Below are 25,216 nucleotides of genomic sequence, written 5' to 3' on the forward strand. Positions count from 1 at the left end.
CAGCCGCCTGGAGCTGCTGGAGCTGCAGCTGGAAAGGGAGAGGAAGGAGCTGGACCAGAAGGCTGCTTGGCTGGAAGAGATGCAAACTGCCATGAGGGAAGCCCAGATCATACTGCAGGAGCAGCAGGACTACTTCAAAGATGTGAACTCCTCCCAGGAAGATTGTCCACACATATGGGTAGACCCCAAGGACCTCTCTGCTGTACGGTAAGGGCCTGGGGGTGTGTGTGCATGAGGAGCAACTAGATGTGGAGGAGGTGGCATGGGAATGGGAGAGACTTGCAGCAGACCCAAGCTACCAGGCAGCCTAGCAAGTAGAGGTCTGCTCTTCTGCCAGTGCAGAGCCAGCCTGACTCCACAGTGGTGAGAAATTTCCCAGAAGGTGGTATTGCCTTCTTCCTGACTGGCTGGGGCTGGTACAGCCAAGCACGGCCCTGGAGAAGGGAATGACTACAGAGAACAGAAGTTTTTCCTAGAATATGAAGGTGGAGAGTGTAGAGGTAAGTCTTCAGCTGTGGGCAAGGAGAGCTGGGCCAGAAGGGTGCACAAACTGCTTCGAGCAAAAGCTTTCTCTGGATGGGTGTCCTGCACTGACAGGAGCTTCTCGGTCCTCCTTGCACAGCTCTGGAGGAGCTGGTGCTTGCCAGCAAGGAGTCTCTGACAGGCTCTTGAGCCAGCCTGGACCGATACGTTCCTCTTCCCAGACTTCCAGGACACAGGCTGCTCACCAGGAGCGCCTGTCCTTTCATTGCTGACCCACAGCTGCTTGTCACCCGTCCCACAGTGTACAATGTTCCCTGAGCCCTGTTCTTCCACAGTGCTGGCAACACTGCTCACACCTCTGGCTGGCTGTCCCCTCTTGCAGGCTCTGGCACATGCTGATGGGGCAAGATCGGAAGCAGCAATTCCGCCGCTATGATGCCATAGCAGCCCAGTGCTCCCAGTTGGTCCAGGACCAGAAGGTGCTGGAAGCACAGCTGACAGCTCCTCTGTCCCAGCTCCCTGCCCTGGAATCCTCCACACAGATGCTCTACCAGCGGCTGTACAACAGCTCCAACCAGCTGCAGCTCTCCTCTCCGGTAAGCAAGTGCTTCTGTTCCACCAGGCCTTGCTGGGTGGCACTGGGCCATGATCAGAACACTCTGCCATCCTCCCTAGGTACAAGGGGGAGAACTTACTAGCTCCTAGCCCACGGAGGACGAGGAGTTTGGCCTCATCCTTGCCTTGTCCCAAAAGCTGCAGTGAGGCAGTGGTTGGCTGAGGGACAAAGGTGATTCTGTGTTCCACGAGTGCTGTTAAGCACAGAGATTATTGTGCCTTAGCCAAGGTGGCCTAGTAGCTACCTCTGTTCCTTGGACTGGGTGTGTTTGGAGGTCAGAGCCAGGTAGTAGTTTGTTTCTGGTAGGCTGAGCTGTTCCACAGGTGGGAGGAAATCCCTCTCTTTCTATGCATTCACATGTGTTTGGGTTCTGCCCTTCAGGAGATGGCCAAGCTGATGCAGCAACTCATCACCACGCAGGACAGCCTCTGTGAAATGCTGATAGACCTCCGGAGTGACTTGAAGGTCAAGCGCAGGTCTCTGGAGAGCCCTATCCTGCAGACAGAGCGCAACCTTTATGTGTATTTTTACTGCAATGAGGATCGGCTGAGAGAGGTGGTGGAGGAGCTGGAGAAGCAGGTGCCAGCTTTCTCCAAGGAACCCTTGGTGGAGCTGCCCTATGCAAAGGAGTAGGTCAAAGGGATGTTGCTCCCTGCCACAGGAGTGGTGTCCTCTTTTGGTTGGGGCATTATACGCTGGACTGGGAGTTCCAATGACAGGTGACTTGGGTCATGGCCTAGCAGCTGGGCTTGAAAGAAGCAGGGAGCTTATTCCTAAATGAAGAGTTTTCTGAAGCTGGTGGGCGGGTTAGATGATGTGTAAGACACTGGTGCATTTTGTGAATTGGCATTGGAAGCCTTGTGTAGACAGACTTTTCATGCCAACTCATGTGAGAGGATGGGTGCTGGGGGCACATGGACTGACGCTGTCTGTGTCTTTCCTCACCTTCTGGGGAAGGGAGTTTTGTATGTTTTGTGGGGAATAAAGATGTCTGTGATTCATAGTTGCAGAGCAATGAGCCTGTCCCTCCCCTTCACAGCTGTGACACCCTGAGCAGTGAAATCTTGTACTTGCTGCATTCGCTCTCTTGGCTATGGGCTGTGACGCTTGCCAGGCTCAGAATCGCCCTCCTTTCTCTGACTATCCTATTTCAAGCCAGTATTTCTTGAAGTCAGCCCCTCAGCCATTGCCTCTTCCTCTTCTCTGCCTGTGGTGGATTCCCTTGCAGAAGAGCCTGCCAGTTCAGAGAGTGTGCTGCTAGATCTGTCCCTGCATGCTGCAGTCAGTACTTGGGGTTGGGCTGTGGTACTGCCAGCTACCTGGCCCGTGGACAGGCACTGTGGGGTGCGCCCTCCTCAACACCCTCTCTGGCATAGGTTGGAAAGAACATGTAGGAATATGCAGAAGCCAGCTGCTGCCTCTCTACCCTTAAACTCTTTGCTTCTGAAGGAGTGAAGCTGAGAAGCTGCATGAGCAGTTGCCTAAACTGAGCCCAGGGGGTGGATGGAGATGCTGGGGAAGCTGCAAGCTAACAGAAGGAGAATTGCTGCAAAGTGAGACACTGTCCAGGACCAGCTCTGCCACCCTCCCTCTTATCTCAGTTACCTCTGTAACATCACTTTTCTTGAGATTCCTCAGGCTGGCAAGAGCAGCATCCAGGGCTGGGAGGGCTTCAGCCAAGTCCTTCTGAGCATCATCTGCAATGGCTTGAGCTGTCTGAGCTTTAGCTTTGGCCTTCATCTCCTCAGCCTGCACAGCAGTTCTTGTCTTTTCAGCCACAGCTGTGTCCACCTGCAACACCAGAGGTGGCCTCAGATGCATGCTTGGGCCAGAACACCCTCCTTAGCTTGGCTCAGTGCTGCCAGGTAAGGATCACAGCTGTCCTGGCAGGTCTTGTGTCTTCTTCCAGCAGAGACATACTGGGGCCTAACTGCTGGAGGGGATCCCTGTCCTGCATCATACTAGTGGGAGGCTTTTGTCAGCCTATAGGGAATCATCCACAAGCTCTAACTCTGGCTCTGCCTGGCGTGGTGGTAGTCCTGCGGGACTTAACTCCTCTACCCATTTTTCCTGTTGGCACAGGGAGAGCATGCATAGGGATGCAAATGTGTAGGGAGATGGAGGAATAAGATGACATGCTGAGGGTTTTGTTTCTAACACTTTCACTTCTGCCTGCCCCCAGGGTTAAAACACTACCAGGAGGTGTAAAGGGAATGTGGAATATAGTCAAATCTTTATCTGCTATGTGGGAACGTGGGAGATTGCAGACTATTTCCCCTTTCCATGCAGAGCTGTATGATGTCAGTGTCTTTGTTCCCTCTGTCTCAGTCTGGCCATCCCACAGTAGGTGACAGGCAGGGAACACCACAAGGAGGAGGGAAGGTAGTGCCAGTCAGGACAGTTTCCTCTTCTGCTTTGGCATGAGTGACTCTGGGGGATAATCCCTGAGGTTTGGACTAGCAGCAGCAGGCTGCAACTGGACCAGCTCCCTGGGGATGGGATGTGGGGGAACAATCCCTTTCAGCAACAACAGTTAGGCTTAGGGCTGCTCAGGCCACCTGAGGATTGTATTAGTAGCGTTGCTAGTCTGTGCTTGCAAGGATCTAAACCAGTGAGGAAAGGGAGCTGGTAGCTTGGCTGACTGACCCCTGGGTTGTGGTTTTGGACAGAAGCATGTGAGCAATTGGCTGGTGGGTGTGACTGGCCCCCCACCCTGGCCAGGGACTCCAGCAGAAGGCCATCCTCCCTGGCAGGGCTGCTCTGCAGAAATACCTGCAGTGCTAATCGGAGGCTTTTTTTACTGTTGGATCAAGTAGGATTTTGAACAATCCCTGCAAGGCCTCCCCAAGCCCCCATCCAGTCTGAGCTGCCCAGCAACAGTACCTGCAGTTGCCTCATGGTTGCCACTGTGTCCTTGGCTGCCTGTGCCAGGAGAGGGCGGGCAGACTCCAGCTCCTCCTGCATCCTAGCTACATCCTCTGCTGTGTGCAGGAGCTGTGGGAGCAGAGCAGAGTGAGAACACACGCAGCAGCCAAGCCCTAGGAAGGGGCTGTGCTGCCCTGGTGGGTGCTCTCTGCCCCGTGTCAGGCTGTACAAAGCAGGTCTTGCCCTGGTCCTGCTTAAGCAACAATCTGGTGCTTGTATCTGTGCTTACAAGCATATTATGGGTATTACTTCACAGGCTCATGGCAATCAGTCAGCAGAACAATATTGCTGTTATAGGGCTTTCAATTAAAAGGTTAATAAGGAACATACTGAGAGATGATGAGCTACAGAGAGGTGTGTGGTTCCCAAGGACCAGGAACCATCATTCTTTTAGAGCTGTTACAGACTCAGGCTTCAGAAAGACCAGCCCTGGTAAAAGGCAGAGTTCTCATTTGCTTCAGCATGAGTTTTCTCCTGTTAGACAGGAGATGTGTAGGTATAAATACTCTGCCTGCTCTGAGCAGTATATTTATACCTGCAAGGAGTGCCCAAAGCTCTCCTGGGTGTGAGGGGCAAACCTTATCCAGGCCACTTTTCATCCTGTTCTTGGCTGTTTCCAGTTCCTGTTTCTTCTTTCCAATCAGGGAACTGAAGATGCTGAGAAACTCGAGGTAGCTTTTGGGAGTGACGTAATTGTGTCTGGCCAGCTCTGCTAGGTACACCTGGCACTTCTTTGCCACGCTTTGATGGATTTCTACACATACTTCAATCTAGAAGGAGAAAGGAAACAATCTTACTCAGTACTAAACATGATAGGCAAATCTGTGTGATGCCCACAGAGAGCACAAGGGGCTGCTTACAAGAGCCTGCGCACACAGTCAGAGCAGAGCTTATAGGAGTGTGGGGGCTTTGGTGCCACAGAGTGTGACAAATGGACGTGCCTATTGCAAGGCATACAAAAGCAAGCCAGTTCTGTATTTGGATGACCCTCCCATGAAATATTTCTGCTCCTGGACCGTGCTGCAGGTGTGTCCTGTGTCCATTCTCTGTGTTTATCTAAAGACACAGCACATCGAGCAAAGAGGAGCTGCGTTGTGTGTTGAGCATGGCACCTACCATCCCATCAACATCTTCAGCACTGGCACCAAGATGGGGGATCTCATGCAAGAAGGAGGCTGCAACACTCTGCAGGGCTTCAGCAGGCCACTTATTAAACCAGTTGATGGTACAGCAGTTCACAAGAGAGGGGAACTGCCTCAAGCGTGCACGAAACACTTCTCCAATAGGGCTGAGGGAAAGGCATGCAGAAAAAAGGTGTTACAACTAGTGCTAAACACAAGGACAAACCAGCTTTCTTACTTCCCTGGAACCACCCTGAATGCTCACAGAGAAAGGAGGAGGGAATAAACCCGAGGGAAGGAAAGTTCAGGCAGCAAGCTGTATGTCACAGCTTCTTAGAAGTCTTAGGTATATTCTAGAAGTATTCAGATGGTAGAGGGGGTGATGTTTTATGGGTCCCTTCCTAGGAAGGACACTAAAGGGGTAAGAAATAAACATGATCTGAAGCCTGTTATTTCAAGCAGGTGAGGGCAGAGATTGCATCACCAGACCAAAGTCATCACCACTGGTACTCACACTGAGAATGCCCTGCACCTTCTGGCAGCCCTCCTGTGAGCTGCTCATGGACTGTGCACTGGAATAATGAGTAAACATGGTGCAACCGAGTCCCAAATTCAAGCAATGTATTTTTGTAACAAACAGCTCAAGGGTGCATGAAGGAGGAGGAATGTTATTTAATCTGAATCATGTATAATCACAGTCTTAAACTTTTCAAACTTCATCTTGAAACCAGCGAAGTGTGAAAAAACCAAAAATTTATCCAGTCCTATGGGAAGGTGGTATACAAATCTTACTCCCCCTCCGAAGTCAGGGGCTTGGAAACAATGGTCCCGTGACAAAGTGATGCAAGACAAAGGACAAAGAGGGAATAATTAACACTGGCAGCATCGAGTCCTCCTCTGAACTGTACCTCATGCACAGGACCATGTGCATATTGCTGAGAACCCGTCCTGTGTATGCAGCCATCAAATTGGCCTTGGTGGGCTCCTGGCCGAGATCTCGAACAACAGGCTTCATAGCCATCATGATCTGCTCTTCATCATCAGGGTTGTAAATGTTGGGAACGTCACCTGAGTTGAGCAGGTTGTTGATATCCTCAAGGAAGGATTCGTTTTTAATCTAAGGAGATGATGGGGGGAAAAAAAAATAAAAGCAGTTTCCTAACTCATAAGACAGACATGTCTGTCTCCACGTGCCATGGAGACCACTCCTGGATGAATACAGCCCTCAGCCACTGTTGTAAGAAATCACTTCTGTGCTCACTCGGCTCCAGTAAAGCATACTCTGATCCTTGTCCAGCATTTCCAACTGAACAGCCATGTTCAGCCATTTCAAAGGCGTGTGTGTGTCTGAGAACAAACCTCCTTCTGCCCATTCTCCCTCTCCTTAGAAAGAAATTGAGCTCAGGGTCTTACTCCCTGCCTCACAGGGGCTTTGCAACCAGACCCCAGGTTTCTCTGGGGTTTTGTTCCTCCAGCACAGAACACTTTGCTGTTAGGATACAACTCAATTCAAGTGAGAGACAGAGTAATGGCAGGGATGTGTCACCGTCCGTGGGATGATCTCCCTCCAGAGTTACAGTCACCTCTCTACCTTTGCCAAATCAGAAATACACAGCATCTCTACTTCACTAAATGCCCCCCCTCCCATGCCCTTCTTCTCCCACATATGCTTCTCACTGCAAGGAAAAGGATGCAAGAACAAGCAGCATTTGACAGATGCTTATCTCGCTGCTTAGGGCGCTGCCAGAAGGGACTTGGTTCCTATGATAATGAAGGCAGTAAAAAAGCCTGTGGGGAAGATAACCATGAATTCCAGACATTGGCCAAGTCATTAGCAAGTTACAGTTTGCAGTAACAAGCCAACATTATCCTGTGGAACCAGCAGGCATAAGGCCCTAAATCTACTGGTATTCTTCAAAAAGAAAGTAAAAGATGTTACTTAGGACTTCTAGTATCAGTGGGCAGCGTAGTGCTTAGCTTCAAGCTGCTGGGTCTAAAACCTTTGATCCCAACAAACCCCTAGATGGAGCTGAAAGAGGCTTCCTTGAGCAACAGAAGCATCAGCCCACTCACTCTGAGCTCCACAGTTTCTCTAGCAATAAATGCACCACCTTTAGTTTCCCTGGGGCTTTTTGATAAGATGAAGGTGGGCTACTTATGAAACAAGTTGTGCCTGGTTTGTATCAAGCTCCTCAATGCTCTTTAGGGGATTTATTGAGCTTAAAGACGTGTTTCTGATTCCTTTTGAGATGGAACCCACCACGCTAATACTCCTGTACCTGTGTGTCTACGAAGAGGAATGTCTTGGGTAGGCTCTGAAGGCCTGCCTTCATCATGATCTTCCTCACATCATCTTGCCATTCAGTTATGCCATAATTTTTGGACAGTTCGATCTGGAAGCACTCATAATTTGCCCTAAAGAAAAGAGAAGCCTGTGGAGTTACCTCAAAATAAAACCTTCTCTTTTGTCAATCCTGAGCGTGCGTTGTGGACTCAGGGTGGGAGGACTCAAGTGAGTTGTTTTCCTGCAACAGGTCCTGAGCGCACACCTGTTCTTGTGCATGTTCAGCCACCAACCCAAGAGCATGTTTTATTCAAAGCAGAGATCGCTGAGCTAGTTAGAAATCGGGAGAAGTATAACTCCATGAACTAACAGAGTCACACTGCTTCTTGAGCTCAGTGCCTCAGAGTGCAGAGGGAGCAACTCAATGTGGATTTTTTTGCGATGCTGCCCTTGGAGACAGCTGCACCTGGGAACTGTGGTTGCATTTCTCTAGGATCACACCCTGTATTCAGAGCTGGAAGACTTTTCTTTCTCAGCCTAGTTCCCTGGCTCTTCAAGCTTCCCCCTTGTGGCCCCTTGCCTCCCAAGATTCACCAGACCTACTTGCCAGGCTGCCAGTGTCACTTATCTCTTGTCACTAGTAGCTCCTGTCTTTGTCTTCCTGCTGCCCAGCTCCCAGGAAGAAGCCCCCATCTCTCCCCTTGCCATGCTGAGCGCTGCACAGGCCACTGAGCTGACATGGACCATGCTGCTTTTGCCCATTCGCTGCATGCCCACAGCAGCAACCCAAGCTACTAGCAGGCACAAGAGTCCAGGCATAAGTTAACTGAGCCCTGGTTCTTGAGTGTTAAAGCTGAAGAGTCAGCAACCAGAAAAACATGCAACCAGTAGCAGGAAGGGCAGGAAAAGAGATTCTGGAGGCGGCCCCCATGGAGCTGCTCCACATTATGTGCATAGGAGTGCATTACTTACATGTGAGATGCCAGTCTGGTGAGAGACTGTCTCCCACTTCCCCCAACACCCAGAAGAAGAGCATTCCCCGGAGCCTGCCGCAGGATCCGGCTGATTCGGCAGATGTGCTCTATTGCATCCATGAAAAGCACAAGCTTCAGCTCCGGGCTGTTGGTTTGATTGTACTCCTCCAGGTAATCCTCAATGACGACCTTCAGCTGTGGGCACAAACAGGCATTGTGGCTACCAGATCAAAACAAGTGGGAGGGGGTGGGTGGTTGTCTGTAAGCACAGCCAGGCCACTGGGGGGGCAGAGCCTGGTGCTCAGCAGGGTCTGGGAGCGGCTGCCTCTCTCAGTTGCTCCCTAGGAGCTGCTTATGGGGAGGTGACGGGTCTCTTTGCTCCGTACTCCTACAGGAACTGGCAGGGGACTGGGCTGAATGTAGCTAGTGGTGGCGGCAGCAGCTGCTGAATGGTGACCCTAAACTAACTCAGGCAAGTGACTAAGGTCTGCTGCTCCAAACAGTACTGTTTGCCTGGAGAAACAGCAAGGCATTGTTCAAAATAAAATAGTTTATGGCTGCCTAACCCATTCTGTTCCAGGACCTCCCTCTGGGAGAGCTTCCTCACTCTGTAGCTGACCACTGTCTCTGCTGCATCCCGTGGTTAGGATCCTGCCTGGAAAGAGCAGGTGCTGGAAGAAGACACCGCTGGCTGTAGGTGAGTAGAGAAGCAGACTCCTCTCCTGGTCCAGCCACCACAGAGAACAGCTGCAGGAGCAGTCTCTCCTGCCCTCTCCGGGGCTTTCCTCAACAGCACTCTCAGGCCAACAGCAGGAGATGCATGAAGACATCTGGGATTTGGTCCTATCCCCACAGCAATCTCCCTGTGAACCTGGCTAAGCAACATTAGCTGGAACTCATACAGCACTGAGATCCCTGCCTCGATGCCAAAGTCCTGCGCACACCAGTCAACTGTGCAGCCACTTGGTAAGTCTGTCTGTCTCATTTGTGTGCGCCCCGGTGGAGGACAAGCCTGCCCACTTTGCAGAAGAGGTTGGAAAGCTCAGTTAATTACCAGTCCTTGTCACAAAGCTATGACAAAAGGAGAGATAATCATCTCTTTCTGATAATGAGTGCAAAACATACTGCTCATTGCCTTTGCTTAATTAGCACTACCAAAGTACTCACAGTATCTTTTCCAACAAGGAACCTGGCAGTAACATTAATTACTTGTAAAGGTCAATTGTGAAGTCTTTAATGGCAGCAGTAGTATTGTTTGGGAGTAATGTGCCACTTCTTCCCAAGGAATTTCATTTTTCAGTCCTAAGTGCAACTCATTTGGGAGATTTGGCATAGCAGGCTGCCTCCAGGGTGGCAATGCACACAGAATCACAGGACCATCTGGTTGGAAGAGACCTTTAAGATCATCAAGTCTAACCATTTACCCAGCACTGCCAGGATCCCTAAACCATGTCCCTCAGCACCACACCCACATGGCTTTTAAACACCTCCAGGGATGGGGACTCCACCACCTCCCTGGGCAGCCTGTTCCAAGGCTTAATGACCCTCTCTGTAAAGAAATTTTTCCTGATATCTAACTCCGGGGATGGGGCCCCCCCCCCCCCCCTGGCCAGCCTGTGCCAATGCTTAATGACCCACTGTGTAAAGAAATTTTTCCTGATACCCAACCTAAATTTCCCCTGATGCAACTTAAGGCCATTTCCTTGTCCTGTCATTCGTAACATGGGAGAAGAGACCAACCCCCACCTCCCTACAACCCCCTTTCAGGTAGCTGTAGAGAGCAGTAAGGTCTCCCCTCAGCCTCCTCTTCTCCAGACTAAACAATCCCCGTTCCCTCAGCTGCTCCTTTTAAGCTAAGTTCTCTAAACCCTTCACTAGCTTCATTGCCCTTCTCTGAACACGTTCAAGGACCTCAATGTCCTTCTTGAGCTGAGGGGCCCAAAACTGGACACAGTGCTCAAGGTGTGGCCTCACAGTGCCCAGTACAGGGGACAACCCCTGCCCTGCTCCTGCTGGCCACTCCAGTGCTGATACAAGCCAGGATGCCGTTGGCCTTTTCAGCTGCTTGGGCACACTGCCGGATCATATTCAATGAGCTGTCGGGCAGCACCCCCAGGTCTTTTTCTGCTGTGCAGCCTTCCAGCCACTCCTTCCCAAGTCTGTAATGTTGCAGGGGGTTGTTGTGGCCCAATGCAGAGACAGCTTGTTCCACCTCAACTTCCCATTGCACCAAATGCAGCCACTAACCTTATCTGGAGTAGGATTTCCCAGGAGAGTCCTGCCAGGGTTTGTGATTCCAGACAAGTTCAACTCAAGCAGCCCCATAGTTACTATTAACTCTTTTCTTTGGTTTGCAGAAAACACATCATCATGATTCCCAGGATTCTTACCTTTTCCTGACTGTCTATTTCTTGGTACAGTTTGATATTGGCACCTGGTTCCATGAAGTCTCCAAACAGAACCGGCTGGGAGGGGACAACCTCCTCAAAAGTGGTGCCTAACTCCTGCATCGTACTCTTCATCAGGTTGCCAAACCAGGTCCGGTCGTCCTTGTTGACCAGGCGGTCACAGAAGACCCGGCAGCTCTCGTGGTACCACAGTCTCAGCAGGTGCAGTTTGTTCTGGTAGGAAATCCAGCAAAACAGCCCCCGGGAGAGAACCAGAGAAGTATTAAGAGCCTCACTGTTAGGAAAGCTGGTTCCTGCCCAGCATCCTAGCTCCGCTCCTCCTAGAAGGCAACTGGAGTGGAGAAAGAACTGGGCAAAGAAAGTTGCATTCCCTTCTCCTCTCAAAATCCCAGCTCTTGTCAAATCAGCTGCTTTGCAGAGAGTTCATTACAGCGTCAGCTAATTCCCCCTCTGTTTGTCCACATGCCAGGCTTTCTTAGAGAGATTTAGATTTCATGTTTGTCCTCATCTTTCCTCCAGTTTGATTTAATGTTTATTGTTTTCAGAAGTTCTTGTGTGTTTTGGGAAGATCCTTTTATTCAGGTGTATTTACTCGGAGCCAGGGTCCCAAGTGCTTCCGGTGATAAGTCAATCATTAATGGCTATAGGCTAGAGCGAGAGCAAGGTCCTCAGGAGAAGGGGCAGAAGTCTCCATTGCTACAAGCTGGCACCAGGACAACACCTCTGCCCCTGTGTGGTCCCCTGTGTGGTCCCCTAAGGCTCCATCCAGCCCTGAGTGGCTGGGCTGTGCCTTACTGTCTCCCTGTGACCACGCCAAGGAAGGGCCAGGATGGCAGGGAGGGTCTGTTTACTACCAGTACTAGGAAATACAGCCAAAGAGAAGGTCACCACATCCGCTGAATGGTACAACTTCAACAAGAAACTGAGGTCTGTTTGCAGGCTTGTCAATGAGGCCTTAACTGGGACATTTCTGGTCTTCCCCTGGGTGGCATGGCTGTGCTGATGGGAGGACTCACCTTGATCCTGCTGGGCTCAGCCATGAGCAAGCCTTGGAACACCTTGGAGAGGTCTCTCAGGTTGAAGGTGTAATGGGACTTTGCTGGTGTGGGCAGCAGCTGGGATGTGATGGTCGAATACATGCAGATAGTGGCATCAACTAAGGGCTCATTCAAGTCTTTGACTGCAAGTGCTCCTGCTGCAGAGACAGAGGAAGGTGGAGAGGATACCAAGGTGACGACTCTGGGTTGAGAAGGTCCTAGCAGTGCAGAGAGGTGGCACTGAGTGGCAGAGGTGTTGCTAGGCCTTGGCCAGGAACACACTTTTCTTCTGCTTTCTTTTGCAGAGACCGTGTGGGGTCCTGACCAAGCACCTGCTCACAGCAGTGGACAGTTTGCCAATGAGTTTCCCAGCCAAAGGGAATCAGATTTGGGGATGCAAGAATGCACCACAACAGTTCTGCAGGGTTAAGACTTCATGCACCCCAGGGAGAGAGGAGACACTGCCAGGCAGGTAATTGGTGCCTACCTGAAATCCTCCAGATGGGTTTTCCTTCTTCCTCCTTGTACTCCCACCATGGAGCCTCAGCTAATTTTAAGCTAGAAGGTGCGAGTGCCCTTTTACCTAAACTGCCTCGGCAAATGCAAAGCCACTGAGGAGTAATTTCTTATGCAATAGGCTGGCAAGATTTAAACACGGCTGCCAGTTTTAGAGCATAAAATACTACTTTTTTTTTTTTTCTTTCTCACTCCCAATTAAGTTCATTACAAACACTTCTAGGAAGTAGAGCCCTATGACATCCCAGCATTTTGCACTTCTTTTGCATTATTTCTGAAATTCTTTTATTTATTTTAAAATCACAGCTAGATGCTTTGGTGTGCCCATGAGCTCATAGTCAGGTACTGACACTCGTGAATGTTGCAAGCACTCAGAAAGCTCTGCTTTGCTTCTCTCATAGCCCACTATTCTCACTCCTTCCTACTGGCAGATTTGCAGATGAGGGTGCATTTGCAATGATGATCTTAAATTCCCACCCTGTCAAATATAAGAGGACTCATTTCACTCCAATTGAACCCTTTTTTCTGGGTGGCTGTAGCACCATGCTTAGAACCACCCTGCTCAGCTGTCCGCAGGCTGCAGCAGATGGAGAGTAACAGAAGGCTCTGCTTCCACAGAAGGCTGTTGTCTGGGCAAGTGTCTGTCTGCTGATTGCACAGGTAAGCTATGCCATGCTGTGCCCATCAGCTTACTCTGTGAACAGTCTCTCTCATCTTTCTGCTCTTACTCACGCACTGGATCTCTGTAACTTCTTTCTCCTAGGAGTCCAGCTAGAAAAAGACAAAAAACCCCTGAGTTACAGCTTTACCTGCTGAGGTGAAGGATATCTGCACCATCCATCACAAACAATATCCTCTTTGTAAGTCCTAGGCTACAGGACACCTTAGGAAACTGTGAGAACCAAAATCAAAGTCTGTTGATTTGCACCAGTGGAGTCTGGCCCTGAGACTAAACAGAGTACGAGCTCTCTATCTGCCAGGATTCAAACCACACTTTCCCCCCAAAAACTCCAAGTAACTAATGCAAGTTCCAGCTTCCAACACTTTGATCAGATTATCAGTATCAGTTCCTCCCCTTCCAACCTCTGCTATCACTGGGTTGACTTGCCACATGAGGTGGCAGCAGTTGTCTGCAGAACTTACCCATCCAGCTGCCAAGGATGGTGGAGAAGATGGTCTTCTTGCTGCTCTCCTCCATCTCAGTGAAGGAGAGGTGGTTGAAATGGCGAGTGAGGCGTGGAGTGACAGCATTCCTTCCCCCTCCAGGAGGTCCCATGGCACAGACAAAATTGATATCTACCAGCTTCTTAAAGGTACCTTGAAGAGTGCAAAACCGGGAACAAATGCTAAGTTGTGGCTAAAAGCCCTCACCAATCTCCACTGCAGGTACACGTATGTAACAACAGGCCAACTTTTGCCAGGAGTACTGGGCAAAGGCGCTGGGTCATACCAATCTGCTTCCTGTCGTACCAGCCCCGGTGGTCCATCCACTGCCGCAGCAGCTCGATGGGTGGCTGAGCACCGTATTTCTCCAGCATCGGCATGTTTAAGTCATCAATAAAAAATACAAAGTACCGCCCAACCGGAGGCCCGAACACACCCTTCCGCCTGTAAGGACAGAAGCCATGTAAGGAGACAGGACAGCTCTATTGCAAAGGTACTCCTAGCCTGATCCCAAAGCAGTTTTGTCTCCAGAGGCTCCCTGGGTCAACAGTTTCAGCTCTCCTTACACTTACACTCCATACACTCCTTTACGTGGGCCTTGCATGGAAAGGATCCAGAGCAGTGTTTGAGGCTCTGGCTTCTTTCCAAAGACACAAATGAAATTTAGTCTACTTACACACGTCAGTGAATAAAGGGGTGTAATAAAAGCAAAACTTGAGCCTGTGAATCTGCTGCAAACTTCAAACCAGTGGCTGACTAGGGAGGTAAGAGGGAAACTGTTAACTGTGGGACGTGGAGGTCAGCAGTCACTTCTTCTGCCTTGTCAGATTCTGTAAAGATCCCACACCAGGGTTTGCAAACACCTGTGCTGTGAAATTTAGTATTTCTGGAGTAACTAGAATTGGAGTAACTTCTACAGACCCCCGCTAATCCTTCTCACTTCCCTGCCGTTGTATCAAGCTATTACTGACTCTCACAATCCCAGCTCAGATTTCCTGTCTGTCCTATTTGGTATCCACAGCTGTATATGCTTGGGGCCCCTTCAGGTCTTGGGATGAAACTAAATGGCCAAGCTGACATCGACTGACCTCAGGGATACACCGCCTTTGCAAGCACCGAAAGGGAACTTGCCTCTTGTCCAGTTTGCTGTCAATGAGATCCTGGGTTTGGTTAGCAGAGGTACGTGCTGAAAACATCAGGAAGTGGGTGATGTATTTGAAAGGCAAGTTCTTCAGAAGCTTGTCTGTAATGGTGAGAGTCTTCCCTGTGCCAGTGGGACCAACGCAGAGAACCTAGAAGGACAGTCAGCAATGCAGCACAGCCATAGGCACACAGTCTGTGCTTCTCAGCTCTCTGGTATTTGCTGGAGGAAATGCAGGTTACTGCTCACTTAGGCAGTGAAATGCTGGGAGAGGACAGAAGGCTTGCTTCTTCAGTAAGGACAGCTGCTCGGCGGATCTCTGGGAGTGGAAGGATCCAACCAGGGAAATATGAAACTTAGGAAATGGGTAAAAGGAGGGATGGTGACGGGCTTATCTAGCAATTGCTGCATTTCGATTGAACAGATGAGTGTCGATATTCCTTTGGGTCACTGGCATGGTGCCGAGGACTAAATAGAGAACTCCTGCTGCTTAGGCACAGCTTTTGAGCAGAGAAATATAAATCCGTGAGAGGGGGAAATAATCTCCAAGTATCAGGTCGCTGTTAGGTTCTGACTGCACTGGGAAAGGAAAAGGTGCCCCTGCTGATGAGGACAAGGTTGAATCGAAAAGAAAAAAAAAAAATCAAAGACATGGCTGGGGACATACTGGCTTATGGTTGGTGAGCAACAGCTCCAGCAGATGGGCCATTCGAACTGTGTTCATCGTGGGCACAATAATGTCACAGAAGTTGGTATCAGGAACCATGGTGAACTTCGCCGTAGAGTCCAGCCACTTCTCCCAGCACACCTGAAAGGTATGGGTGGTATGAAAGGTTTAGAGGGGGCAGTTGCATCTATCCCTTATGGGGAAAGGAAAATTATTTCTGCTGTGTTTTTCTGTGTCAAAGCTCCCTGTGTAGTAGCTCAGATATTGGCTGGGAATTCAGGTCTCCAGCCCCTCCTGTCTGGTCTCACCACCCATACCTTTCTGTATGGCAATCCTGTGAGTGGCTGGCTCATTTCTTTAGGAAAGGAGGTAGCCAAGAGTTAGAGATTTTTGCCCCAGCAGCCTTCCCTCCTGAAAATGGGATCAAAAGGAAATGGAGCACTTGTGATATTTGCAAGAACTGGAATTCTGTCCTAAGCTGACCCACCCTGCAAGGCCCCCACAGCAGAGAAGCCCCAACGAGGGCTTCGCTGGGATCCTGTCTTCATGTTTGGTGCCATCACCTGTGTTACACTCAGAGGCATGTGGAGGTTTTGTACTTGCACAGGACATGGGTGCAAGCCTCCCAGAGGCCACTATACAAGTGAGATAGAGATTTTGTCAGGGATGGGCTGGGGAAAATGCACATTCCTGACCACTCCATGTGGCCTTCCCACAGAGGCAACGCTGGCAGCTTCTGCTCATGCAGGGCTCTCAACCTCACTCAGATTTCAGGAAGCAGAATAACTTTTCCTCTCTTTTTTTTTCCCCCACCCTCCCCTCTTCCAGCCCAGGGCTGGTACTGTCAGTACCTGCATACCCTGCTGTCTCCTGTGAAAAAGATGGTCTATTTGGCTACCTTGCTTCTCCTCCAGACTCTGCTGCACACAGCTCTTTTGCTGTTAAGCACTGCTTTCTAACACAGACAGACCTTTCCATCCAAGTTTCTCCCTGTCCTCCCCCAGCAATCACACTTGTAGAGTCCTCTCACTTCCCTGAGCACTGGCAGAGGCATTCAGGTCTGAATGGACCAGCCCTTTGCTTAGCTTGGAAGGATCTGCTTCAGAACTCTGAGGGCAAGAAACTGCCTTCTTCCTTTACTGAAAAGTTTGACTTCACTTTAAACATTCTCACTTGGCTCCTACAGGCCTTTCTTATTTGCCCTTGATGAGAAAATAATCCTGCAGGACTGTGTTGCTTCCTGGTCCCAAATTTCCCAGCTTGGAGTTGAAAGTGGAATATTTTACCTCTCTAATGACATCCTCATCCAGATCTTCTTCAGCACTGCTAAGCCCAGCATCATATAGTTTGTAGTCATACACCAGTCCTTCTTCTGGGAAAAGTAACCGGATCTGTGAGAATAGAACTGTAGTGAACCTGGCTGCCACATAGCTGAAATCACAGGAGGATCAGCACTACTGCAAGAAGACTTTACTAACAGGATGCTGCCCAGGCCACAGGGGCAGGTGTCCCTCCCGGATTTTCCAGCTGCAGGGGTCCCTCGAAGTTTGAGGCAGATGTGGTATACCAGACCCAAAAGGAAGCCCATCCAAAGCCTCCAGGCATTCAAAAATCTCTCAGTCCATTCCTCATTACTAGTTCCCCTTTAATGAGAGAGGATCTGCTTTTCCTTTACTCACCTTCTCCTTTGCCATCTTCTCCCTCAGCCATGAGCTGAAGGCCATGCGACCTTGGGAATCTCCAGTAGCACCCACACTCCAGATCAGAGCAAATATAAACCAGGGTTCAATGAGCTCTCCAATACGAGCTGCCTTCTCCTGGGGAATTGTCCTAATGCCCTGAGAACCAGAGGAGAGCAGAAGTGAAATTCTCAGGCATGCCTAAGGTACACAAAACCCAGACTCTTCTTAATGGGCTTGTAATTTTAATCAGCTTCTCCGTAGGTTTTTTTAGCTAGTTTTTCACAGGCCTTACTAATGTATTGGGTGGATTAAAACTTGCAGTTTCATTGGTGCACTTGAGAGACTCCCCTTGCTGAACTAATGTCACTCAACAGGAGCTGGAGAAGAATTTAGTCTTTGGTTTTTAATTTGAAAATTGTCCAGACTTCTTCAGTGCTAATTCTCAAAGGACCTGCAGTCTGAAGTGCATCACTGCTTGGCTCTGACCTCTAATTTCTACTCCTTCTCCAATCCCCTCTGCTATAAAGAAAAGCAAATCTCTTCCCTCCAGTCTGGCAGGCATGGAGCTTATCTTTTGCTCTTTCAGTAGGCAAAGCATAATCCTTCCAGGTTTACCTGTGCTTTGCAGGTTGTTGTATTACCTTCCGCCAAGTAGATGAGCTACAGCACAAACTTTCTGCACCAGCACCTTGTTCTCTGGTGACTAACCCTCTGCATGACTTGGTGCCCCTAAAGTTACAGGCACAAGTGATAGTGACAGAGGTAGCAAAAGCCTACCTCAATGGGAATGAAAGGCTGAAACAAACATTCCAAGAGTGTGAAGAGGCTCCTTGTGAGGTTATCGTCTGTTGAGGCAATTATCTCCTTCACAAAATTCCGGACAAAGCTGATGGCCTCCTGTAAGGAGAGGTGAGAACAGCTCAGCGTCACCACCCAACACGCTTGACTTTGCTTTTACCTTCCAGGATCCTGGTTTCTCCTCACCCCGCTGCAGGCTGGGTTTAGCAGTGAGGGTATGACTGAGAATGCTGCCATTTCCCTCTGTGTCCCGAGTGTCACCATTTTGACCAGAGAGAAGCAAGACAAACCTCTTGGTTCAGTCTTAACCCCAAGAAACCTCTGGGCCTGCCTTGTAGTTCCGTGCAACAGTGATGTGGATCTTGTGCTATCACTGCTGTTAAGTGGTTTGCTCCCTTCAGAGCCTTCAGAGCTTTCCTTTGCAGCTCCAGATTATTCTTTAAAATAGTGGCTTACAAGCAGAGTAGAAATAACAAGACTTGTTCTTACAACTTTCTCCCTGGAGTTACTCCAGTGTAAGCAATGGAGCTGCATCAGGGATGATTTTGCCCAGAAGATAATTTTAAAGTGAAAAAACCCAAATGATGACTAATAAGACTAAGCCACATCTATAGGGATCAGTGAATAACCTCTGTTAGACCCAGCAAATCCACAGAGCAATTTGCATACTGCTAGTCTGAAGTGTTTCCATTACGGCATTTAAATCCAGGCCTTGACAGCTCTGGGCTTGATATCTGAGCCTACAAGCTCCAAACCATGGAAAGGACAGAGTGACATGGTAGCTCACCTTGAGGAATCTCCTGAAGAGAGATGCTAGCTGCTGTGAGAAGGGCTGCATGATGCCTGGGATTTTTTGCAGCCAGCACTCGATGAAGGGCTCCAGCCCCAAGATGCTGGGTTCCAGGTAAACCATACCACAGCGGGAGACTGTGGCAGGGGAAGCAACAGCCAGATCCTGAACTTCAAACATCATGGTCATGCTCTGGCAATTGCAAAAGGAAGGAAAGGAGGATAAAGACTTGATCACTTCTGATATATCTTTCAGCATAATTTGGTGAAGTTGAATCTTTCCCTTTGTGCAGGAGTGTTCTTTTTATTGTGTTTGTGCAATGTAGCAGAGGTCTGGCCAGCACAGAGCTGCTACTGCGACACCAATTTCCATGCAAGTCCATCACAGACATCCAGCTGAAAGTAAAAGGCAAGTCTGTTCCAAGAGGGAGGAACGAAAACAGACAAAAGGCAGCAAAAGTGGGAGGGATGAGTTACCTCTGTCAGCTTGATGATTTCCCCTGAGCTGAGACACAGCTTCTTATTGTCATCTAGCACTGTGTTCATGTTCTCAATCCACAAAGCATCAACTGGCCCATCAAACACGTACCACTTCTTGGTGGTGTCAGTGGCCGCAGCTCCCCGCCGGATGAGCGAGGAAAGGATCCCATCTGTCCTGAAAGGTAGGAGGAAGACAGGGCTTACCACATTCTGGCTTCGCTGAAATCAATGCCAAAGCTTCCACATATAAGGTAATGGAGCCAGAACCTCATCGTGGTTCGTGTGCACAAGGATACCCGCACCTCACTTGTTGATGAGCTGCATAAAGGTACATCTCATTCTTTCTTTTACTGAGATATATATCTCAGCCTGAGTGACACCATGAAACAATTTCTTTGGGCACTAGGATGTGGACTATAAAATGCCGAGCTTCCCTTTAATATCTCTGTCCTCAGGAAAAAACAAAGAGGCCTTTCTAGCACCCAGTTCAGGTCAGAGGTGGGTTATCTGCTCTTTTGGTGGTGATGGTGGGGGGTGTCCTCTTTTTCTCTACCAAGTTGTAAAGGGAGACTCAAGACAGTCTCTCTGCTAATTCAGATACTTCAGCTGGGTAACTATAGGTTACAAGGACGAATTCAGGCTAAAGATCATGACTCTACCCTCACTGTAACTGAAGCTCCCCATCCTCAGCTGCCTGTGAACCCAGGTGGTGCTGGAGCTGGTGAACAGGAGAGCAGACGCACAGGAATGCTGGCTGGTGACAGCAAGAACTTAATCTGTACATGGAAACTTGGAGCGCAATTTCTGTTCAGACCCTGGACTCTACTCCCATTATTAAATAATTATTTGTTATTTTTATAGTGCTAGTGAATTCCAGGCTATTGTTACTGAGATCAAGGAAAAACAGTCTGTTCTAAAGCTCAGCTGATTATAACAGATGGATTTGTCTGTAAATACATTTTGTACGGCTGCTGTATTTTTCTTTTTGTCATATTGACATGCCTGTGTCCTGTCCTTGGGTAGAGTCACATCATAAATAAACCGTCGAGCTTAACTGGAATATCCTATAAAATGTCCTTCAGCAAAGATGCACCCGAGCCCAGGCTGGGAAGCTCTGGGTCTCAGCATCAGTGATGTTTACTAGTTTGCACTTTTCCTAGAGGCAGTTAGTTTCATATTTATTTAGCATCCCTTGTATAAACAGAACACGGTCTTTAGCTTTGCTCCTAAGCAAGTGGAGGGTGACGGGGCCAAAGGGAGATTCACACTGCTGCTCACACCTTAGCTTCTGGATAAAGTGAGCTGCAAAGTCAGCCCCAGGTCACATATGGAAACACAAGCAGCAGGACTTTCAAGAGGGCAAATGGCCTGTTGGTTCTCGCTTCCAAACCATGTAAGCAAGCAGGAGCCCTGATAACAGGAATGAAATGTCTCTTTATGCTTGAAAGTCATTCTTCATCGTTCAAGGCCACCAGTGTGTTTATACAGAACAATTTGAGCGTGCAGCACAGAGGTCACTTTTCTTCAGAAGCAAAGCTGCTGTGTCTTAAAGCAGGAGCATGTTCTCCAAAGCAATTGAATTATTCCTTGTAACACAGTTAATGCTGCAAGCTGAGCTGCAGGAACTGTCTGGGCATGTGCTGGCAGCCAGGCCACGCACACAATAAAAAACATCAGCTTAAATTGCTGTGACTGGCTATTGTAGCTTGGTGGGGATAAGGCCTTGATTGCTTCTGGTTTTATGCCACTACCATAAACAGTTCTCAGCCTCAAAGAGAAGGTGCTCGAGACCAGAAGAAAAGTGTTTCCCATCTGGAAGGAAGGAAAGCAGGTTTTGTACTTTACCACTCATGCGTTAGTAAGTTGAACTCTCCATAAAGCTGGCCCATTGTGATGGATTTGGGATTCAGTATGAAGTAGCTGACGGCTTCGTAATTCCCACCGCTGGCTGCAGGCTGACCTTTCAGTGACGTCATTGCAGCTGCCAGGACTTTATAACTCTGCAAAAGCAGGAGAGCAAGGGAGTTAACTGCAATGGCTCCCTAACAACAAAGCCACTTACTCTCACAGCAATTGCATTCAAAAGGCAGTGAGAAAGGAGAGGTAGTGAAGGATAACATCATAGTAAGGAGATGCTCGGTTGTATGCACAGAAATAAAGCATTCTAGAAGCAGGCTGGTAGGAAGTTAGATCTGCCGTGCAAGAGGCTTGAAGGATTTTGAGCTCTCAGGGTATGCCTCGGCTTTAGAAATTTGCAGCAGAGCTAATAAGCCTCGGTCTAATCTCCCAGCTCAAAAGAATGAGCTAGTAATATACTTCCCCATGGCTATAAACCAACACTAAAAGGCAGCATCTTGATGCCCTGACTTCTATCTGAGAGAAGCTGGAAATGTCACAGTGTCAGTCTTTTGTGAAGCTTAACCCCCTGCACCACTAGGTAGGTGATGGTTTGCTGGGGCCAGCACAGTGTCTCTACCATACCTTTGTCTTCCCAGAACCTGTTGGCCCCACCAGCATCAGGCCATGACGAACCACAGTGGTTTCATAGAGCTGGATGCACTTAGTCACAAAACCTGTAGAGGAAGATGATGCGGAGTGAGTCTGGGACCTGCTGTCTCTTTCCTAGGGCAGGGCACTGGACTAACAGTCCAGGTCTGGAGGGATCTTGTGAAGAGCCTTTCCACTCACCATCAACATCCTTCAGATTCTCCTTGATGCAGGCCTTGCGAATGGCTTCTTCCAGGATGCCATAATCAACAGGGGTTTCTCCGATCTTGGGAAATAAATCTGAGACAATACCGTTGAAGAGCTTGAGGTCATTCTGCAGAAATTTGGGTACATTGGCATCCCTGATAGCCCGCAGGCAGATCAGCTCCTGAAAGGATGTAAGAACTTAGAACTTCAAAAAGATCCTGCCTCTCCTATGTGGCTGCAGAAAAGGCCACATAAATCCAGGACAGTGTGAAGTATAAGCACATTTACCTCACTCACAGTAGGATTCTCTCTTTTGAGGTTGCCAGCTGTTGAGATGACAGTTTTCACAGCTCTCATCCCAAAGTCATAGTGGTCCTGGAAAAGGCACAGCAGAAACAATGTCATCAGACACAGGAGCATCACCTAGTAAAGAATGAACCTATGCATACACTCAGTTAGCAGGTAAGAGATGAAGAACGAGAGAGAGTTATGCCTTCAGAACAACTGCTCCTTCATCCAAGTTTGCTCTCAGGATCCTTCAGACAACTAACTAGTCCTCAGCTGTAAAGTCAATGGGTGAGGATGATGAGAATAACTGGATGATGAAAAATTCTGGATGGAGGGAGAAGTAGGCAGGGCTGCTTGGCTCATCTGTCCTGCCATAGTAACCTTGACTAGGACTGCAGGTGAATGCCAGTCCAGCCACAGGAGAAGAAATTATTAGAAAGGAGGGAGGTAGATGAAGAATGGGGTATTGTGACCTTTTTGCCATATGCGCCCAGAGAACCATGCAGGTACTTTGTGCCTAGGCTGAGAAAGCACCACATTTAAAAAACATTCCTGGACGTGAAGGCATCTACCTGGGTGCTGAGCTGCTCTGACAATAGTTTGAATGTTGTGGTGATCTTCTTTGCAAGGACTTTGGCTTCGTTAAACCCAAAGGAGTAGAGTGAGATCTCAGCAATCATGGAGTAATCTGGGACCGTCATAGCCACAGGACGAAAGAGAGCCTGAAACATAACAGTTCCAACACAAGATCAAAACGCTTTTTCCAGCAAACTGAGAAGGCTGAGTATCTATCCCAGACTGGTTAGAGGACACAGCACGAGTGTGCCTGGCACCTGCCAGGGCAGCATCCCTGCAGGCAGCAATCTGAGCAGCGCCATTAGCTTACGGATGTGATTCAAATCTCAAAATGATCCTGGAAACTTTCTAAAAACATCGCATCCTAATCCTTGTCATGGACACACTGGTGGTCTGGGTAAGATCCAGCACCTGTATCACCCCTCTTCTTTCTGTCTATGCAGTCTGCCCTCCTTACCTTCAGGTTATCAGGCAGCTCAGTACGCCCAGCATACCCTGGGTTCATTGTGATGAAGACTGCACAGGATGGGACCAGAGGGATCTCTGTGCCTTCAAACATGAAGCGATCCACCTAGAAAAATTAAAAACATGATCATCCCCCCCCAAAAAGCCTGACCTGCAAATTAAATAATGTAACAGACTCCTTCAAGAGGAAAACAGTGGCTTTAAGTAGTTGAATTATCAAGCATGGACACACACAGCTGCCCTCAACCGTAGTGACTCAATCTGGTCCCACCGCAGGAATCCAGTATTACTAGCAATATTTTTTCCTGTTTAAGAAACTGGGCTTGAGGAAGATTTACAGATAAGATAATTTTTTTTTTGCTCTTGAACAGACTTCTATCCCTTCAGCTATAAACAAACATCTTCCCATTTCTTCTGCAGTAGAGTTTGGACCTGAATTAATTTGTGGCAGAGAGGGCAAAGAGAAACCTAAATCCTTTTTAGAGCTGTGTAGGTAGTAATTTCAGATGGGTGATAAAGTAATGCAGAAGTCAAGCCAAAGTCAAGGAGATTCAGGTCTTAACCCCTCTGAGTCTCCAGAGGACAAAGCAGATGCTGGCTGCTAGACTGGCTGACAGCTGAGTCTCCATGTAAAGCCAACAATTCACTTTACATTTCAACTCTGTGTGGGCACAAGTATGCGTTTTCCTGAGCATATTGGGTTCTGCGAATCCACTACAGCTCGGATAACACATCTAGACAAACGTGGTGCTGAGCCGCTCACGGCAGAACGCTGGCTGCTGGGATAAAGTCACAGCTCCAATTTGTTTCAGCTCAGTGGGTCTGCATCGGAGTGTCTCCCACACCAAGATCTGTTGGCACTGCGTCTCAAGCTGAGACATACTTCAGCCTGTGAGAGTGTGGGCAACTGTGTCAGCACAGACTGGGATGAACTTACAAAACCGACCCAGGATGCTGAATGTCACAGCTAGGGCGTTACTCATGCCTCTCCAAGCGCAAGTATGTCTGTCTGAATTGCCCCTGAGCAGTGAAGCTAGTCCTCTATGAAGATGCACGCAAAGACAAGGAGTTGCCTAGACTAGCTCAAGTGGAGATCTTTTTGTCTGCCTTTGCATCCATGTGTTCATTACGTACCCTCTGCTGCTGTGCTTTCTGAATGGTTGTGATCTGCTGGGCCACCACAGACAGCACCTCGGTATCAATGCGGTTGAATTCATCAAAACAAGCCCATGCACCAGAGCTGGCCAAGGAATGATAAATGAGAGGAGTCAGGAATATCACACAAAGCAAACCGGCAGTCAAAACTTCAGCTAGATCTAAAGGTTATATATCCATGCACTAGGGAGGCAGCACAGAGACAAGAAGCGAACTTAGAAGGCCCCTAACATCCCACAGCAGTACACAGCCGCAGTGTACTGGTACAGGGAAAGGGGCTGTAGCCCCTCACCCTGACTATGCATCCCAGGCCACACGACGAGTGAGAAGGCACAATGTCCCTACAAGACCACGGCAACATCTGATCCTACAGCCTGGGGCAAATTCTGCATGTTACAGAGTGAAAGAGGTGTCATGTTGAATTCCTGTTTGGTACCTGAGCTGTAAGAGTAGCAGATACAATTTAGACATCTCTTAAGTCCATTTTGCAGAGCTCCGAAGACTACGTGTAAAGCTGGAAGCATGTATATGGGGAAGGTGATCTTCCCACCAGGCATGATTTAAAAAAGAAGTTAAATTACTTACTAAGAAAACATCTGAGAAGAGTATCAGCCTTTGTTGGAATAACTAATTCAGATTCACCAGTGTGCAACAGACTAATTGGACCAGGTCTGTTTGAAATGCAGAGGAAAAGAGAAGCTTCTCTGTGAGGATCCCTCAGGGCTTAGAGCAGTCTCTCTTGGCTGCTCGATTTGAGATACACTCAGCAGATTCTCTCCTTCTTAAGATTAAGCAGCTTGTGGGCCTAATCTCAGTCCACTGTGTATGATAGTAAAACAAAGACCAGAGCTGCAAACATTTGCACAGGTCTCTAATAGCGTATTGGTGCAAAGCATTTTAATTTTACCTTAAACGAACAGGATCTTTTTTTTTTTTTTTTTTTTTTTAAATTT

The 25,216-nt window shown here is 48.7% G+C and overlaps 1 protein-coding gene across 1 annotated transcript in view; it reads right to left on the bottom strand.

Annotated features, from left to right (window-relative positions):
• DNAH1 (dynein, axonemal, heavy chain 1) overlaps window positions 1-25,216 on the bottom strand; it is a 71,060-nt gene that overhangs the window by 15,198 nt on the left and 30,646 nt on the right. The window contains exons 29-54 of the mRNA XM_010136526.1: window positions 24,243-24,348; window positions 23,101-23,214; window positions 22,640-22,789; window positions 22,068-22,154; window positions 21,774-21,960; window positions 21,567-21,658; window positions 20,931-21,085; window positions 19,083-19,260; window positions 18,604-18,798; window positions 17,796-17,915; window positions 17,016-17,174; window positions 16,623-16,727; window positions 15,337-15,477; window positions 14,660-14,820; window positions 13,815-13,972; window positions 13,508-13,681; window positions 13,097-13,135; window positions 11,828-12,006; window positions 10,794-11,024; window positions 8,402-8,598; window positions 7,425-7,560; window positions 6,054-6,262; window positions 5,141-5,312; window positions 4,603-4,794; window positions 3,983-4,093; window positions 2,705-2,890 (exon numbers count right to left, since the gene is read on the bottom strand). Of these exons, the coding sequence (XP_010134828.1) occupies window positions 2,705-2,890; window positions 3,983-4,093; window positions 4,603-4,794; window positions 5,141-5,312; window positions 6,054-6,262; window positions 7,425-7,560; window positions 8,402-8,598; window positions 10,794-11,024; window positions 11,828-12,006; window positions 13,097-13,135; window positions 13,508-13,681; window positions 13,815-13,972; window positions 14,660-14,820; window positions 15,337-15,477; window positions 16,623-16,727; window positions 17,016-17,174; window positions 17,796-17,915; window positions 18,604-18,798; window positions 19,083-19,260; window positions 20,931-21,085; window positions 21,567-21,658; window positions 21,774-21,960; window positions 22,068-22,154; window positions 22,640-22,789; window positions 23,101-23,214; window positions 24,243-24,348 (3,934 nt within the window). The remainder of the gene's footprint in view (window positions 1-2,704; window positions 2,891-3,982; window positions 4,094-4,602; window positions 4,795-5,140; window positions 5,313-6,053; window positions 6,263-7,424; window positions 7,561-8,401; window positions 8,599-10,793; window positions 11,025-11,827; window positions 12,007-13,096; window positions 13,136-13,507; window positions 13,682-13,814; window positions 13,973-14,659; window positions 14,821-15,336; window positions 15,478-16,622; window positions 16,728-17,015; window positions 17,175-17,795; window positions 17,916-18,603; window positions 18,799-19,082; window positions 19,261-20,930; window positions 21,086-21,566; window positions 21,659-21,773; window positions 21,961-22,067; window positions 22,155-22,639; window positions 22,790-23,100; window positions 23,215-24,242; window positions 24,349-25,216) is intronic.

Source organism: Buceros rhinoceros, unplaced genomic scaffold (assembly GCF_000710305.1).
Source record: "Buceros rhinoceros silvestris isolate BGI_N320 unplaced genomic scaffold, ASM71030v1 scaffold24855, whole genome shotgun sequence".
Classification (NCBI taxonomy): Eukaryota; Metazoa; Chordata; class Aves; order Bucerotiformes; family Bucerotidae; genus Buceros; species Buceros rhinoceros.